General features: G+C 40.8%; 1 protein-coding gene across 2 annotated transcripts; it reads left to right on the top strand.

The window, feature by feature from the left end:
• The first annotated feature begins 458 nt into the window (after positions 1-458).
• LHX9 (LIM homeobox 9) lies at positions 459-18529 on the top strand. Of its 2 annotated transcripts, none has more exons than XM_045787899.2 (5): positions 459-1086; positions 3077-3279; positions 4423-4778; positions 10667-10869; positions 15016-18529. In XM_045787899.2, the coding sequence occupies exons 1-5, from the start codon at positions 913-915 to the stop codon at positions 15070-15072; spliced, it is 993 nt and encodes a 330-aa protein (XP_045643855.1). In that variant the 5' UTR covers positions 459-912; the 3' UTR covers positions 15073-18529. The 2 variants fall into 2 exon arrangements, with proteins under 2 accessions (XP_045643855.1, XP_045643853.1); XM_045787897.2 differs by lacking the exon at positions 15016-18529 and adding an exon at positions 12108-14577.
• Positions 18530-19199: the final 670 nt, after the last annotated feature.

Genomic DNA, 19199 nt, shown 5'->3' with positions numbered 1-19199 from the left:
AGTTAGGGATCATAAAGTCCACAAGGAGGATACCCAAAGTTTGGAGCTGACATCCTGTATGCCTTGACCTGGGGTCTGATCTTGAACTTGGACCAAATGGGCCCGTTTTCTGCCTCCTGCACCGGGGCGGGGACAATAAGGGCTCCTTTTCCCCTTTAAAACATGATTACTGAGAACTCTTGGAAGGGTGTGTGTGTGTGTGTGTGTGTGTGTGTGTGTGTGTGTGTGTGTTGGGGGGAGGTAAATGCCCCCTCCTACTAACCCCCCCTCCAGCCCCCTCCCCTTTGTAATGTTTGTCCCTGCTTGCCCATCACCAGGGGGTTGAGAGGAGTATGACAGGTCTTTGTTGTCTGAATAAAAATCCGTGGCAGCTCCAGGGAGAGAACTCCTCCTACTAAATTATCAAAAATGGGCTGGCTTTAGTCTCTTAACAAATTGGACACAGCTACGGCAGGAGCAGTCCCCAACCCAACCTACAGGCACTGGGAACTTGCAAGCAGCCAGGGACCGCTGAAAATAGCACTTCTTTTTCTTTCTTTGTGTTCAAAACTATTTTCTTTCTTCACCAGATTTTGTTTTCCTCCCCCCCCCCTCCCCGCTGCAGTTGTTTCCCATTAGTAACTCGATCTCTCAGTAAGATTCGCCTTCTTCGTCTCCTTTCCCCTCCGCCCGTTTGTTTGTTTTCTGCGCATCTCCTTCAGGGAGCCGCTGGGGTTTCCCCCCTTCTTTTTCTTTTTCTTGTTCTTTTTCTTTTCCAAGCAGACCAATTTCCACTCTGTCTGCCTCTTTCTTCTTCCTCCTCTTCCTCTTGCCCTTCGTCCCCGAGCGTCTCTGCGCTCCTCCAACACGCAGATCTCTGCCGTCCCTTCTGCTCCTTCACTCGGATGAGCTGAGAGCCGCGGGCGTGTGTATATGGAAATAGTGGGGTGCCGAGCAGAAGACAACTCGTGTCCTTTCCGTCCCCCAGCCATGCTCTTCCACGGGATCTCCGGAGGCCACATCCAAGGCATCATGGAGGAGATGGAGCGCCGATCTAAGACCGAGGCCCGCCTGGCCAAAGGCGCTCAGCTCAACGGCCGCGACGCGGTAAGGACGGGCCCCTCCGCGGCGGTAGCCTGGCGCCCCGGCGCGCTCTGCGAAGCTCAGGCTCCATTCCCTGGCTGGCCGAGTTGAGGATGGAGGGTCCTAGGGACGTCCGTTCGGGGCTGGTGGGTGGGTTTTCTCCGGTCCGACTGCCTGCCGGGCTAACAAACACCCCTTTCTGACTTGAAATGTCTACGCAACAGAGACCCTGAGCTCGCGACTCTCTGCCGCAGCTGTTCCCGGCAGAGCAGGGAGGGCCGGGAGTGAGAGGATGGGGATGTCCCCTTCTGTAGACCTCAAACGCGGGTCTCCGGTCCCCGGGACTCCGGGCGTCAACCCCGGCGAGGATCGCAGCAGGGAGGGCGAGCTGGGTGCGGGCAATTTGCGGACGGCGCGCGCGGCCGTGGCGTCCCGGCCAAGCGGGAGCCCAGGTGGCTCTAGTCTGGGTGTGATGCCGGGATCTTTGGAGAGGACTCAGACTCGACTGGGCCACCTTCAGTTCTCGGGACGCTCGGAGCTGGGCACTGCCTAACCCAGCGATTTTCGGGGTCTCGGGCTGTCCTGCCGGCCCCTCTAGCGAAACAAGACTGCGTTCAACTTCCGGGCCGGGCGGGTGTATCGTGCAGGGGGAAATCTAATAAAACTCCGGAGGAGCGGGGCACCTAGCCTATGCGCCAGAACCTCTAAGCCTTAAACGATGTAATCAAACTACCACTGTTACTACTATTCATATAAATAAAAGTCACGTCCAATTAATAAAGAAAACCAATTAATAATCTCTGTGCTTCCCTTTCCCACTTACGAGCCGGAGGGGGAAAAACTACAGAAGTCTCCGGAAATGATTTCAGCCAAACAGAGCTGTGTAGATCCTTCGGCATCACACCGGGCATCGTAGCTCAAACCAACCCCGTAGACTGCCCGGCGGGTCAGTGGTGTTTTGGGTCCCACCAAGTAGCCGAGTTGGTGGATGTTTCCACATTCGCAACATGAATATAGCGTGGAGGGCCCCAGGTCTGTAAAAGGAAGAAACTTCACTTTTCCAGGCCCACCGAAGTTTTGTGGGGGAGTCCAACCGATTTCTGCTAGTCTTGAGGGAAATGACTAGTGGTTACTTTCTTCTTTTTCTTTTTCCTTGTTGGGGCTATCCTGTTTAAAACCAAAAAGCAACCCAAACCCGAATTTCGTGGCCGGTTTGGTCTCGTCACAGTGAGGTTTCCTCATCTTCAGCTGGGTCGATGGGTAAGCCGGCGGAAAGCTGAACTTGGGCACTGAACAGATTTTCAGGACACAGGTCTCCCGGGTATGTTAATGCGAGGGAAAGGGGGTCTGTGCAGAGGGGCTGGACAACGGACTCTTCCTGGGAACAGGCACTTTTATACCCTTACTAGGGAGAGGACCAATATCCGTGAAAATCAGAAAACAGCCAAATATACCCCGGTCAAAACAATGTCGAACAAATTAGCACAGGTATCATAATCTCTTCCTTCCTTTTAATTTAACGCTGCCCGTAAGAAATTAGAGAAATGGAATGGTTTCAAAACAATCTTGTGTTCGTTCAAATCTCCTTTCCATTCCCCAGTAAAAATTTCCATCGTTTTATTTTGTGTGCGTTGAAAGCTACGATTTTTAGCATGTATATTCGAGTTTGAAAGCATCCGCCAAACTATACTTGATGCGCTCCTAGCATTTTTAAAAGAGGCTCGAGGTGGACGGCTGTCTTTAAGGTTTTAAAAGAGGGTGGAGATGGCCAGCCTGTCTTTAGGTTAATAGCCCCGGGAGAATGCGAACGCAGGGTTCAGGCAGGCACTGCAGAAAGGGAGTGAGTCGCAAAAGGAAAACTCGCTAACTTTTCCCCGACGTTTGTCTTTGTGCTGTGGCCCCTGACCCTTGCCATGCTCCCGGAACGACTGGAACTCCCGCTGCCGGGAGGAAACTCCGCGTTGTGCGTCCCCACCGCGCTCGTCCTCAGCGGTGCGATGTGCTTGCCTTGCAGGGCATGCCCCCGCTAAGCCCCGAGAAGCCTGCTCTGTGCGCCGGCTGCGGGGGCAAGATCTCGGACAGGTACTACCTGCTGGCTGTGGACAAACAGTGGCACCTGAGGTGCCTGAAGTGCTGTGAATGTAAGCTGGCCCTGGAGTCCGAGCTCACCTGCTTCGCCAAGGACGGTAGCATTTACTGCAAGGAGGATTACTACAGGTATTCCCGCCCCTATCCCTTACACCCCGGTACACCTGGCGGGGCCACCTGCCCGAGCCCGGGAGCTTCCTCTCTGTCCCCCACCTTTCGCCCCTTCGGGGTACGGTTAGCAATCCCGAGACCGGGGAAGTCCACTGCACACGCCTTCAAGCTGCGCCACCCCCAAGAAGGGCGGTGAGGATGGGTGGGAGGGACATCCAAGGTCAGGAGCTACCGGTGAATATCCCCCGCTACCGACACTTCACAGCTCAGTAGAGGGAATCTGGAGAAATCTTGAAATAGTGAATGAATATGTGTCTGTCTACCGAGACTAAAGCGGGTATTTTTTCCTTTTCTTCCGTTTACTACGAACTGGGCGAGACCCGCACCTTGGAACTGAACCGATGGCCCGGGGAGCCGGAACCCGGTGTTAGGCTTTCGCGAGGGTGGCGGGAGACCGCGTAAATGACCATGGAAAGGAATAATCGCCGTTGGTGAAACCCAAGCCACTCAGTTCTGAGTTCCATTTACTGCTTGTTAGAACCATGCTGGCTAGCCTGGAGAGTAAACTCCAGGGATGTTTTTTGATGCTTCCCAGTTATTTTTTCTGGAGTGGGAAAGAGAACTATGTGCAAGTGACCTAGCTCTGCTCTCAACCAAAGGGAGAGAGGTGATTTAAAAAGAATTAGATTTCTTCTGTAAAAGCGTCTGTCTGAATGCTTTCACGCACACTCACACATCCATAAATAATACCACCACCCTTCATAGAATGTTTTGTAACGGATAAAACCCTTTCCCTTGGCATTGCAATTTAATATTCTTTACCTAGCGTTTGAATTAGTGCGGGTTTGTTTGGTTGTTGGACTTTTTTCTTTCTTTTTTTTTTTTTGGCTTTTTTTTTTTAAATCTTAACTTTACAGAGAAGGAAACTGAAGATGTTACTCTATTCTTCTCATTTTAATGTAAGAGTTCTTTGTCCTGCTTCACCAGAACAGGTCAATAAGCAAATAAAATTAATGACCAAATGGACCCGTGTCCTCTTCTCCCGGAGACCTCGTAGGTGTCAGTCTAGGACCACTGCTGACCAAACCCCAGGTGTCACGGGTGGGAGATAGCCCTGCCTTTGCCTCACCCAGCGCCCTGACATGACTTTTTTTTTTCCAGAAGGTTCTCTGTGCAGAGATGTGCCCGCTGCCACCTTGGCATCTCCGCCTCTGAGATGGTCATGCGTGCCCGAGACTCTGTCTACCACCTGAGCTGTTTCACCTGCTCCACTTGCAACAAGACCCTGACCACGGGTGACCATTTTGGCATGAAGGACAGCCTGGTGTACTGCCGCGCCCACTTCGAGACCCTCTTGCAAGGGGAGTATCCACCGCAGTTGAGCTACACCGAGCTGGCGGCCAAGAGCGGAGGCTTGGCCCTGCCTTACTTCAATGGCACTGGCACCGTGCAGAAAGGGCGGCCCCGGAAGCGGAAGAGCCCAGCGCTGGGAGTAGACATCGTCAATTACAACTCAGGTGGGCCCTTACTACTCCCTCCTCCCCCCTCCAGCCCTGGCCTGGCTTCCTGAGGAGGATTCCATGGAGCTCCTTTCCCATTCAAGATCTGGTGGCAAGAGGGGGTTTTGCTTAACATGCCTCATTCCTCAGTACAACTACCTTTCACTCAGAAGAACGGGAAAGAGGGAGAGGAGGAGAGGAGAGAGAGAAGGAGAGGGGGATAGAAGGAGAAAGGGAGAGGGAAGAGAAAGACCTTTATTTAGGTTGTGGCAAAAAACACATTCATGACCATGGGGCTGCAATGACTTCCCCCAAACAGGCAGAGCCAAATCCTTGTTGCCCATTAGTTAATGAGCCCATTAGTTTCTGGCTCCCAGTTGGAGCAAAACAGCCCCAGGGCAATTCCTGCGTGGAAGCCAAATTATAGATCCTGGAGGAGGTTTTCCTATATACTGAAAAAAAAAAAAATCTTCAGAGCCCAACTCCAGTCTGTCTAGAGGGGGCAGAGGCTGTGGTCACCAGCCCAGAGTTAATCAGGAACACAGTTGGCAAGAGTGTTGAAAACCAAATCCCTGATCTTGGTGAAAAGCAGCTGTAGGGGTGGGAATCACTCTCCATAGCTGAGCTGGCCCGCCCCTTCCGTAGGTCAGGGTACTCATCCAACCAGCTCACTCCCTGTATGATAAATCATCCGGACCTCCAGACCCCTTGGAAAAATGAAAGAAGCTCCAGGTTAGGCCCACTGAGGAGGCTTAGTGGTGAGACAGGCTGCTCTTCTGTCCTCCACCGGCCTTCTCTCTTAATTAAAAACAAAATGCAGGCAACAGGCCTGAGAGCACACGTTCTTCCTTGTTTTGGGGGACACCTATCATTTATCAATCTCTCTCATTCACCACTTTCCCATGGTTGGTAGTATGCCCGGCTCTCCATCCCCCAGGTGAGGATGGAGATGGATATTGCAGATCCTATCTTCCTCCATGCCGGAAGGAAGCTCTTCTTTTGAGTTCCAGACACTGGGAAAAGGGGCCTGGAAAGCCCCAAGCTAACTCTTGGGCACTAAGGACTGGTTTCCCTTGCTGGGCCCAGCCCTGGATGGGAATCTTAGAGGCAGGGCACTCAGGCTAGGGAGTCCATTCTATTGGAAGGGACCTTGGGGACCTCGCTGTGGCAACCCCACTCTGACACCATGAGCACCCAGATACCAGCTAAAGCATGGACATCTAAGAACACAGATCTTGCTGGTTTTTGTTTTACAGTCCCCACTGCCTGGTACGGTGCCTGACCCATTGTGGCTCAATGGTAAAGGAAGTAATCCAGTCGGATAAGTGATTTATCCACAGTCACATAGCCAGTGTGAACCATTTGGAACTAATAGTCCTGCTCTGAGCCCGAGCCCGAAGTTTTCAGGGAAAGCCTCTCTGGAAGAGCGGGCTCTCCCCAGCCTTCTGCTTGGCTCCCTCCTGGGGTTGTCGGCTGATTTAACTGAGGAGAAGGAATCCCGTCTGGGTCAGCGCGGCGGGCGGCATCCCACGGAGATTAGGGACCAGGGAGCTCAGCGCCGCTGCACTTGTCCCTCGAGGGTTCATGCCAGGGTCGCTAGACCAAGGGAGAAGCGCCGGCTGGCTCGCTACAGACCCCACCCGGGCCGGTTCATGGCAGGGCAGCGGGCGCAGCCCCGGGTTTTGCCAACCCCCGGCTGCGGGTCGCGGCCTCGCGCTCGCCCCTGCTGCGCTTCCGCAGGGGCTTTTGGTTCGGGGCCACTTTGCCCAGTGCGCTCATTTCATCTCCTTTGATGCGAGGTCCCCGGAGCAGGACAAGCAGGGCACTAATTGTTCTTTATTAATAGAAGATGACATCGGAATCTCGAGCCACTCACCAAGGCCCTAATGCCCTAATTAGAGAAAGACAGAGACAGAGACCAAGAGGCCGAGACCCCCATAACGAGCGAGTCCTTTGGAGAAAGGGAATCCCTCAGCCCCGAGAAAGTGTGCAGAAAGGTGATTTCTATCCACGCGGCAGCAATCCTAGTTTTCACGCTTAAATGTTTATTTTCTCTAACTAGCTAAATTTGATTTTGTCTTGGGTCTTACTTTATGTTAGAAAGATCCGGGAAGATTTAAGAACAGAATTTAGTATCCCCTACTTCTAGAGCGTGTACATTTATTTCTTAAAAAAAAAAAAAAGAGAAAAGAACATCTCCTTCCACTTAGTCTTTAGTTTGCAAATTAGTGCTGCTGCAAGGTTTATTGAGAAAGGTGATGCTGTTTTGCTCATGCAGGGGGAAAGGGTTGCCGAGGCCTCCCTATCCTGAGTTTGTACATCACACCACCCCAGACTGGGTGCCCCTTAATTAGCATCCACCCCATCCTTTCCAGACTTTTCCTAGAGATACAAATGAATAGTATGTACTTCTTTAAAATCAAATGAAAATAAGCTCGAGAAATTGGGTTGAAGATATATGAACAGAAATCAACCCTATTAAAAAAGTGTTTATGAATCTAATGCCAATTTGTTACAAAACTAGCAAAAGATAAGCTTCAGCAAATTTAAAACATGTTAAACGGTAGAAAATAAAATGCACCCAGAGTTTTAACTCATGATTTTAGCTTTTTCTGGATCTTACATTGCCATCTCTGGTTAAATGTAACCTAGTCTCAGAAAGAGTAACACTAACACTAAACTAATATAATTTATACATTCGTATATTTTAAAAAACATATACAGAACATGTGTTTAGGATTCAAAGACATCCACAGAAGATGTGAAACTTGGTAAAGATCATTTAGTGCTTGACATCTGGCAAATGCCTTTCAATGAGAATATTCCTAATTTATACCTCCTTGTGCAGATACCAGACAGATATTTTAGAAAGAGACATAGTTTATTTGGAATGCTGGATTGAAATGAAGCCCTCCACAGGTGAGAAGAAGATCTAGTCTAGGATAGGCAGCTCTCATTTGGATAACTTAGCGTTAATGGAGAGACTACATTTTTATTAGTTTAAAAAATCTCCCTTCCTTAACGTTTTCTTCGATTCCAAACTTCAAAAAACTCTTGATGGTTGTTAAATTAGCCTGGCACTGACCCCTAGTGGTCTCCCAGGGATCAGTTAGTTCTCAGAAGGTTACACACCTTCAGAACAGAAACTCACTTTACTCCAGATGACCACTTCATAAGTGAATGGAAAAGAAAATATTTAGATCGTCTCACTGCCTTTATAATGCCAGATATGTACTTAGAGGTGTATGGTTAAAGCAGTTTTAAGAGCGTTATCATTTCATCTCATAATTCAGGGGGGAAAACACATATAGCTTTAGAAGCAGAGTCTGGGGAAACACAATCACTTCCAAGTTTATATAATGCATTTGTAGTTAAACACAAGCAATTTAGGATAATGCACTGAGTTACTCTGTGGAAGAAACAGCTTGCTCTTTTAAGTTGAACAATATGATGACACTGTCACAGGAAAATCACACAGTAATATCTGTTTAATAAAGAGCTAACAATCTCCTCATACACTGGATTTTAGTCTATGTGGAAACAAGTCCCATTATTGTGTTTAATGAACTAAAGTTATCTGCTGAGTTGTTAATCAGCAATAATGAATATAGAATGCATATTCAGAAAAGCAATTTAATCAAACTATTCTATAATTAGTTTTCATAGACTTCGTTTTAAAGACTAATGAAGTACATACTGAAGATAGGAATCATACTCATCTCTAAAAAATATTATTGTGGGGTGGGGGAATGGCTAAGGGCATTATTTAAACACTAAGTTAAGTCTTCTATCCCAAGTGTAATATTCAATTTGATGTGCTGTTCAGGAAAAGTTACATGTTGCTCACATATGATAGGAATGAAATCATATTTGAAGAAGCCCCCAATGACTGAGGTGTGCCTCTTTGACCATTTTCTTGTGGGCACATTTATAACCTGGTTGTCTGAAATATAGCTCAGTTTACTGGAGTTAAGTATAGTTTTATAGTAGGACATAAGATGCTGTTTCATCCATTTGAGGATATGAAAGTACAATTCTGTGGAATATTTGAACCTAACATATCCCCACTGGGCTAAAATAGGATAAAATGTAAAGTACATTCTTTCTCTTATCTCTGAGTACATGTTACTCTTCTGCTGCAGTTTAAGAAGTCTATGTTTAACATTTGTATGTATATATTCAGCTTGGAATCCATTTGTGTTGACTTGATTTTTCATTAACAGTCATTCAATTTTATTGATGAACAAAGATTCAAAATCTTGGTGAAATGCTTTTGAGTCCTGGCCCTGTACTCAACTTAGGGGACACAAAGGTGAATGTTATATAATCTTTCCCTCAATGAACTTATCTGCTCTTTTGCCAAATGTGCCCTCTACTTATGTATCTTATGGAAATATAAACAAAGGAGACATTAATTCATGATTAATATAATGTCCTCTTACATTAGAGAGAATTGCTTGTAAAAGGGATTTTGTGATGAAATGTGATGACCTCTTGGTTGATGACCAAAACTACTGTTTCTGTGTATATGCTGACTTATGAAAAATAAGTTTTAGAACATAATTCTAACCAGAGCATAGCAGACAAATAATATTTTATCAAGCAGAAGACCTAATATTAAGAAATGCCTTGCTTTTTTCAGATTCGGGTTTTGTCTGCTCCCCACCAAGTGATAAGATTAGGTTGATTTTAGATATCCTATTATAATGTACTAAAATGTAGGATGATCAGATTTGAAAATGCATCCTATAAATAACTGAAGTAATGTCCTTTAAGTTGAAATGTTGGCTGAATCAGTCAATATTTAGCAAAATATTTTCATTTTGTAATCCTATTTTCTTTGCAGAGCCAGTACGTTATTGGTAATGGCCTTTTAAATGTGCCACTTTACATCCTGGGGATGATGACTTTCAGGCTGGTTTCAAAGGCTGGGTTGTTTTGCCCTCAATGATGAGCAGGGCTTTGCAAGGAGAGAGATGTCACCCTCTTTCTGCCAGGCCAGCCAGGGGGCACAGCTCAAATCCCACTCACTCACATCCACAGCAAAAAGGGCCAAGATCTGAGCTGAGAAATAAGCGTCATCAGTGTCTCTGAACTGTGAGCTGTGGGGAACGCTTCAGGCATGAACTGAGTGAAGAGAAGTCTGAGCTCATTCTCTTTCAGAAATATTTATTAAAATAACTCCAGGGGAAAACTATTTTCTTCCTGGAATTGTCCAATGTCAACCAGATATAGCCTAAAACCCTTAAAAATAATATTCTTAGGATTACATAGGAAATCTACAAATTCTTATTTTGTAACTTCTCCCTTTTCTCCAGCTACTCTCTACCTTTTTCCTGATTGGGAAGACTCTAGGAGTATCAGAAAAAGCTAAAAATTGGAACTGACTTAAATTCTTCCTTAGTTGGTGGGCTCTCAAAAACTCTCACATTTGAGTGAGCTGAAATTACTTGTTTGCATATCCCTCACGGATGGAACAGTGCCTTCGGTTAGTATGTCTCCTTTCACAAACAGACAAAATATGGAATCTCTAAAAACAGTGTGTGTTGTGGAAGGGCAGGTGCCGATATGCATAAATACATTAGAGATTTTCCTTTTCACTCTCGGATGTCTCTTTCACACTTATGGCTTGTTTGTCTTCCTGAACTTTCTAGTAACCATTATGCAAAAGAGAGGATTTATCTAATACTTTTCTATTATATAAACTTTGGTCGTGTCCGTATTAAGAGACTGGTTTTGCTGACTTTGGCAATTAACCTCTTTGTTTTGTCTAGCTACCGCTTATAATTGGGTTGACAGCCTTTCCCACTGTTGCTTTATTATCACAGCATTATACAGCCTGCCATCCCTGCAACTAATGTCTGACTTTCCACTGAGCACTTGTTTGTTCACTGTTACCGCAACAGGTTGTAATGAGAATGAAGCTGACCACTTGGACCGGGATCAGCAGCCTTACCCACCCTCGCAGAAGACCAAGCGCATGAGAACCTCCTTCAAGCACCACCAGCTCCGGACCATGAAATCCTACTTTGCCATCAACCACAACCCAGATGCCAAGGATCTCAAGCAGCTTGCTCAGAAAACAGGCCTCACCAAAAGAGTTTTGCAGGTAAGAAACCTCCATCATTGGCTGTGTATACCTCTCCCTTACCCTTGCCAGTAAAATAGTTCTCTTCCCTGTTCAGAGCAATACAGATATTTCCTGTACTGCTTTTCATTAGTTTATCATAGTTATCTCCCTAGAGGGTAGGCTGCAATTTTGCAGGGGCTTCCTGAAGGGTGCCCACAGACAGACCCAGGATCTTCTCAAATCCAGCTACCTTCTCCCTACAGATGGAGAGATGGGACCACCAAAGCCAGCAGTTTGCCTCACTGCTCTGCTAATGAGGCTGATGTTACTTGTATAAGTTGTGGCTTTAGAGAGTTCCATTCACACTAGGCTCAGTGCAGAGTTGAAGAGGAACCTGCTGGTGCTTTTGTATTTCAGAAAACTCTTGGCAGCCTCACTCACAGGCCATGACCTTCCAAATGCAAATTGACCCCCTTTCCCCCACTGACTCCTGAGCCACAACTAGGGTTAGTGTCTCAGCAACCAATTGTAGCAAGTATTTTCCCATTTTAGTAAACCAGGTTTCAAAACTAAACATTGGGAGTTAGATCTGCTGCCCAATTGTTTTCCTAAACTCATCATGGTAAGAATATACAACTAATGAAATTATAGTGGGTTGCTCTGGGTCACCTGTGATCCTCTTCTACTTCTCAGTGACGCATTGCAGACACTTAAAATTCCACAAACCAGTTTCTGGCTGCTTGGGGTCTGTGGTCCTGGGTTTTTCCTATGAAAAGACTACTTACCACGTGTCAGACTCAAGGATAGCCTGAAATCAGTGATGGTCATTTCATACAAGTCATTCTTACTTTGCGAAACTTTCAGTGATCCTGCCTCTCCCCATTCTCAAAAGATAACAAACATTTAAGGAATCAGGATATATTTTTCCCCTTTATCTCTGTGCCTTCATTTCTATGGCATCTCCACTTAAGCATCAATTGTCCCAAGTGGCACTTGTTAATGCTGGGGGGATATATGCAATTGAGAGAGTATCTGTAGCATTACTTGAATTACTCTGTTCTAAAAGAAAGCCAAAACCCGCCCCCCCCAAACAACAACAACAACAACAACAACAAAAAACCCTTCTCTCCCAAGAAAAACAAACAATTATATTTAAAAAGAAAACATACATTCAAAAAAAGAAAGAAAAGAAAAGCAAGCAAGAAAAAAAAGGAAAGAGAAAAAAAATAAGTATAAAATAAACATCGGTAAAGAAATCAATTGGGATTGGTTTGCAGGTTTGGTTCCAAAACGCACGAGCCAAATTCAGAAGGAACCTTTTGCGGCAGGAGAATGGGGGTGTTGATAAAGCTGATGGCACGTCGCTTCCGGCCCCGCCCTCAGCAGACAGCGGCGCTCTTACTCCACCCGGCACTGCGACCACTTTAACAGACCTGACCAATCCCACTATCACTGTAGTGACATCCGTGACCTCTAACATGGACAGCCACGAATCCGGAAGCCCCTCACAAACTACCTTAACGAACCTTTTCTAACATTGGTTTTTTTTTTTTTAATTCTTCCTCTTCTTTTATTATTCTAATTATTATTTTATTATTTACAAGATTTTTTTTCTAACCCACAAGATATTTGGGAAATAAAAACAACAGCTTGGTGTGTAGCATCTGCAGCCACTTGGCAAATGAGTTTACAGTATTGTCTCCTTTACAAAGTGGTTTTTTTTTTTTTTGTCTACAAAGTGTATTTGTTTTTGTTTTTGTTTTTAATTAGATCTTTCAGTTGGTAAGGGGAGTTTTTGAATTATTCTAATAAGTGCCTCTTAAAATTGTATGTTACTTATTTCCAGAATCTCGAAGAAAAAAAAAAGTGGTATTATGATGGGCAAATAATCATATTCCGAGTTAAATGATTAGGTTAATAAAGAATCAGAATATTAAAGTTATTTTTAAAATCTTGCGATTGTATGTGTACTTACGGAATTTTGAAAACTTCACATTGTTTTTTTTTTTTAATTTTAAAACTGAAAAAATGTTTTGATCATTCTTTTTTCTTACAAATGAGGAATATGATTAAACAAAACCATTATCTACAGCAGCTCCAAATATTAAAGATTAATTAGGTGGGAAATCTGTTCCAAGGATGTGACTTTTCCTTTTTTTGGGGATGTACATCCCAGCAAAATTTGTTAGTTATTTGTTTTTCAACATTTGAAAAATACTTAAACTCCCTGGGTATCTATGAAAATTCCATGTAGAGTTTGAAATTCTATACTTTTAACCTAAAGCTAAAAATGATAGTTGTAAAACCATTCTTTCTAAATTAATTTTTTTCCTAGGGAAAATGGAAATAAGCAAAATATAATTTTTTAAGAAGTTAAAAAATCAGTATAATTTAGTTAATAGATCTATTAATTGGCTTCAGCTGTACCATGATATTGTATCTGGCATTCTATATGAATAATGTTTTTTAAAAAAACCTTAGTAGACAAATATCAAAAACAAGAAATCTTTGGTTTGTTTTGCTTTATTTTACTTTGGCATAGGTTGATATATTTGTCAGAAAAAAAGCTTTTCTGACGTTACAGATTGAAAGTTATTAGTCTTAAAGTAAATAAACTCAGAAGCCTTGTGGATGCTGATCTGAATATATTTCCTAGTTTACAGTAGCATTTTTTTTCTTTTAATTTAAGCTAAAATCTTAATGGTCTGGGCAGTGGTGAATGTTCATCTATATGCTTCTGTTGTAGTTAAATACCAATTAGATTGTGGATTTCCTAAAAAAAAATAAATAAAAAAGAAGTCAAGATATATGTCTTGCTTTAGTGGATTGTTAAGAATAACTTTGCACATATTCTCCACTTTTTGGACCCCTTAAATCTCCTTCGGTGGTCAAAGTGGCTATTTAATAGATTTTAAAGGTGTCCTTCTGGCTGTATAAATGTGTGGTTACATATTGACAGTTCACTGCCCACATTAAAGTGCATTATTGTAACTTTTGCTCAGGGTCTTTAGAAAATTAGCACAGAAAGTAGCTTATTTTTTAAAAAAAGATGGTGGAAGATAAGTTAACACTGTAACAGAAGAAAGGTGTGATTGCCATTATATATTTAGCAAGTGTGGTTATCATCTTATATGGAGCTTAAATCTTGACTTTTCATATTTCTATTACATTTTGGGCATTTACCACTAACCAGACCAAACAACCTTGGTAAGGCTGAGATCTTATTAATACACTTTTACAGGTAAAATATTGATACTTATAAATTTTGTTCTTTGACAGAACAATGTATGGTACTATAGATCTACTTTATTAAGTAGACTAATTATAACTCAGTTCTCCTATGTGCCTTATGATATAACTTGGAAGTAAGTTTGTGAAAAATCAGGATATATGTGTTGTTTGTTAAATTAACTGTTTTAAGCCCTTTTGACACCTCACTAGTTTTGTACTGTTTTACCTCTTATTTCCGAAACTCTTTTTATGGTGTATCCTGTTAGAGGGGACAAACATGTCATAGAAAGCAGTTGTGCACTCTTTCAAATATAGTTGATAAATTCAATAATCTTATATATTGAGCTTCGTGTTTATAGTACAGTAAGTGGTCTAGCAAAATTGTCCATGTTTCTTTGTTTATTGATAAATGCATTGTATAGAAACTATTTCCCCTAAATATTTATGGACCAAACAATTGTGATATATCCTATTAAATTTGTGTGAATAAACCATTTTGAATCTAAGGAGTTTTATTTCCCATCAGTTTTATTTTTAAGGTTAATTGTACTAATGTGTTTCCAATATCTGTATGTAAAAGCTATTAAAGTGGTAATACAAAAAAATTTTAAATATTCAAACATACAAATAGTTTTCAGATTTCCAAACTTCTGATTCATTTTAAATGTACACACCATTGCATATGCAATGTAATTCAACTTAGAATTACCTTTAAATATATTTTCTTATAATAAAAGTAATGCCCCACGGATTTGACTCCGCCTAATTTTTAGAATTAAAAACAAGATAATTAGCAGATAAAGTAATTGCATGAAAAGAAACTTAACTATGATTAAGATTTAATATTAGGTCTATTGAGCACAAATGGATATTTGTAAATCAAAATAGAAATTGCAGACCCCTAAAAGCCAAGTTGCTCTGTAGTTAATAAATTGTCACTATGATTTTTTTCAGGGAGAACAAATCTTGGGGCATTACAGCCAAACATCCCGACGTTTGAAAATTCCCTAAAGTATTAAAAGAAGGGGAAAAGTTTGATCGGAAATCCACTGCAGTGAAGACAAAGACAATATTAGGTTATGATAATCATACATTTTAAAATCTATTGAGCCAAAAAAGAGAGAGAGAGAGAGAGAGAGACTTAAATGTCATTTACTGAATGTTAACAAAAATTCTGTTCTTTATGGTGTCTAACACAAATGGAGGCTTAAAGTTATGTGGTTTAAAACAAAATTAGATAAGCCGTGTATAAACCAGAGAGCAGCCTGGCGGTAATCTGCCCACCCCATATTTGAAGAAATTTATTATTGCTTAAAAAAAAAATCCCACACATTTGTCAAGCACAGTAATTGTAAAATAAAGTCCAAAAACATCCATTTCACTTGCTTGCTAATGTGTACTAGTCCTATCTGTTCATGGCATTTTCCAATTGTAAATTCAAAGAAAAGCTATCGCTCCTTTGAGAGTATAGGCTCAAAACCCAGTAATTTTAGTATTATTGTTTATTCCTTCCTTTTTAAACAGAAATCTCTGCATGCACTTTTACATCTGTCACTTCTATACGTCTCTGTATGATGACTTATCTTTGCTGTTTCTTGTATGATAAATAGCTTTCATTAATAAACATTTTATTTGATGCAAACATAGTTAACTTTATGTTAAATACACACTGTTGAAATTACTTTTGAACACTGTCTTAAGAGGCAGCACGATACATTTCCAACTTGTGATACTTAGGAAAAAAAAAATCCAAACAATCTAATGAGGTGAAATTCCGATAGTCTAGGATAAAAGGACTTACTTAGTTTTTAACTTTTCATGACTTTTTATTTGTTGTATTCAATCGACCCATGTATAAAAAATTAAAAAAAAAAAACAAAGAAAACACAAATTACAACAAAAAATAAACCTAAGAATAAATAAACCGTTGTGTAAAATTTCAGCAACGTTTTTAGATTGTTAGGGTAAAATTTATAGATCCTCTGTAAGTTTACATGTTTGCTATGCAATGAGCAAATTTATTGAAGTATACAAATATATCCTGAACTATGAAAAGATCCAATCTTTACATAGTTCAAATTACATGTGATATTACAAACAAAGGAGCAAGTGGAAAGAAAAACAAATATTTAGGAATGAGGTTTTCTTTTTTAATTGTTAAAGGGAATATTTGAAGAAAGAATTTTTTAACGATTCCTATTTAGCTGTATATCCAAAGCATATGTTAAACAAATTAACATATAACTTTCCAGAAAATTTTTCATTATGATGAAATTTTTATTATATACAAATGAACCCTATGTAAATGATGTAACTTTTATGAATGACAGACATTAAATATTTCACTTACATGTATTCTCAGAATTTTGAATGTTTTCTTAAATGCTTTCACTTCCTGAATGCTAAAAAAGGGAAAAAAAATTTAAAGAGAACTTACTAAAAAAAAAAAAACGCAATGCACCATGACAAGTAGACTATTTTGAGTGATCATGAAACATGCTGGTTTTGTCACTAACTTGAATGTTTATGCCTCATTGAAACCTCATCCATGGCTATAGCAACTTAAATAGATTTTCCAATACATTTCCACCCAGTTTATTCAAATCCTTGTCCTACAGCTTTGCCTTCTTTCCCTGTGCTGTCACCTATGGCAGTTTCGGTTAGAAATATTTTGGAGTCTCGCCTGGTTTTACAGACCTTTAAATATTTGTCTGGTATGTGAAATGCGGGAGGAGACCAAAGAGGGAAAGAACATAACTGCAATTAGACATCTGAAAAAAATAATACAAATTTGAAACAGGCACATTTTTGAAAAGTAAAAGAAAGGAGCACTCATTATGTGAGCGGGAAGAGAAAAAAAGCACGCGATGTAGAGTTGGAAGGTCTGTCATGCTTCCCCGTGATGTACAGCGGTTTTTCAGTCTGGGCAACCACACGCTTATTTTGGGGCATGGAAGAGAAGGATGTGGACTTCTTAGACAGGAGCAAGGTACTAAATTTCCTAGTTTCTACCTCCCAGATGCCTGGGTTAGTCTAACTCCTGGCAAATTGATCTCGGGCAAAAAAAGCTTTACGGAGAATTAGCATCTGTCAGCTTTGGTTGAGTGGCCACCTTAATGCTTACAGAGTAGGTAGGTTTTTCATACCTCAAATAAGGATAAAATTCCATAAGAAAGGACCCAAAGCATCACCTAAAAAATAGATAGTTTTATTTAACAAAACCCCTGTAGAATCCACAGCACATTCTTTTACAATAACCTTTCTTTGAAGTCAAAGTATTTTATAAACCACATACACCTATCATCTCATTTTCCATTGCAGCGTGCTTGTAAAGGGCATCATGGAGAAAAGTGTTAGAAGTGGGAAGTTCTGGAATGGAAACACGGAAAAATGTCATTCTAGGCTCCTAAGGAGTTTCTAGGGAGGACACTGTTGTCCTAAAAGATAAATATAAACACCTATATTAGTGTGGAGTTTTGCTATTTAATTTTCAACTCTGCTTTAAACAAAGCTAGCTTTCCTAGTAGAGAGTTTGTGTACTCCTCAAGGTGATTCAATATCTTTTACGTGTTATCGTCTCTAGCCACAAGGATTAAATAAGGACACTGGGTCTTAGTCCAAATTAGAGAAATGTCATTGTATGGTCTTTGAAACCATACATAGATAAACCCTGGATTGGCCTTTTGGATTTTATATTTTTAGCAACTGAATATTCAAATAAATAAAAGCCCTCTATTGTAAAACCAGAGTCCTTTGCTTTACAGCCAATGGGAAAACAGAAGTTATTTTCTTTATGGCCTGCCATTGATTCTGAAACATTTTTATAATACCTACTCTGCCCTTCCAACATTTTTTTTTCAGAATAATATTACCATTTACCTTATTTTCAAAATATATTATAATTCTAAGTTAATATGTTATTTTGAATGCCCTCTGGAAGATTTCCATTTTTATTTTACCTGTTTCCAATGCTAAAAAAAAAAAAAAAAGAAAAAAGAAAAAGAAAAAAAGAGCTCAGAATTTGCATGGTACTCAAGGAAAAGTCTGAATATGATGTAAGTAGCAATATAATCACAATGAAATTTCTTTTTATCTGTGCTGTAAAATAGATATTTTTATCCATCATCACTTCCCACTTCCAACAGTTCTTTGTGAATATTAATAGTAGTAAACCCTCCTTTGTCATGCATCACATTAACAAGTTTTTTTCCCCTTGGATTATTAATTTTTGCTTCTTTGCACTACATTTACCTTGTGCTGAAATGACAAAAAACGGGCAAGAATAAAGATCCAGATATTAGCCATATGTAGAAAGTTCTTGGTATGCATTTCTGTGTACTTTTTCTTCACATTTTAGAATTGTCAGGAACATTTTTTTTTCCTTTGGAACTTCTTGTTTACATCTTGCATGATCTTATAAATTAACCTGAAGAGTAACTGGATGCCTTTTATGGTTATTTGAAAATAAAATTTGCTACAATAATAAGATGCTTCAGTCTCTGTTGCCTCGTATTATGCATGAATATATTAATTTTTTCCAGTACTTTCCCACTGAACCAGAGAATATTAACCTCAAAGGATATTTAAATTGTTATTTATGACAAATATACAAAGATGAAGAAATTCAAAGGTGAAGTTGCCTTTACTTATTCTCATTTTGCTTCTTTTCCTTCTCTGAAGTAGCAAAAATAATGCAGGGCTATCTGCTTTAACTTTGACATTCAAGGGTTTTGACAGCTTGCATCATTTAAAGTTATATTTATTATTCAGTAAACTTTAATTCTATAGAATAAATGCCATTTATGAAATGTGATTTTTGAAAAGCACAAAGGTATTTCACCATTTCAAGCAGTTGAAGCTGTTTGAATTCAAGAGTGGTTTTTCAGAAGGAAAATATGGTGGGGAATTATTTTAAATATATTATTTGTAGCATCTTATCAGATGGACCTAGATGCTCTGCAGGAATTTTAAAGAGCTATAAAAACCCCCAAAATGTTATGATGTAAATAATTAAATGATGGTATTTTTCTATGATATAAATCGAGACAACTTGTTTTATAAATGCAATTACATAGTTACTTTATTATTTCAGTGCAGATATGAAGTCTCTTTCTGGATATTTTAATGAGATTTTTGTA

Source organism: Ursus americanus, chromosome 2 (assembly GCF_024610735.1).
Source record: "Ursus americanus isolate L20-20 chromosome 2, mUrsAme1.1.p, whole genome shotgun sequence".
Classification (NCBI taxonomy): domain Eukaryota; kingdom Metazoa; phylum Chordata; class Mammalia; order Carnivora; family Ursidae; genus Ursus; species Ursus americanus.
This window is presented reverse-complemented; position numbering and strand designations above follow the sequence as displayed.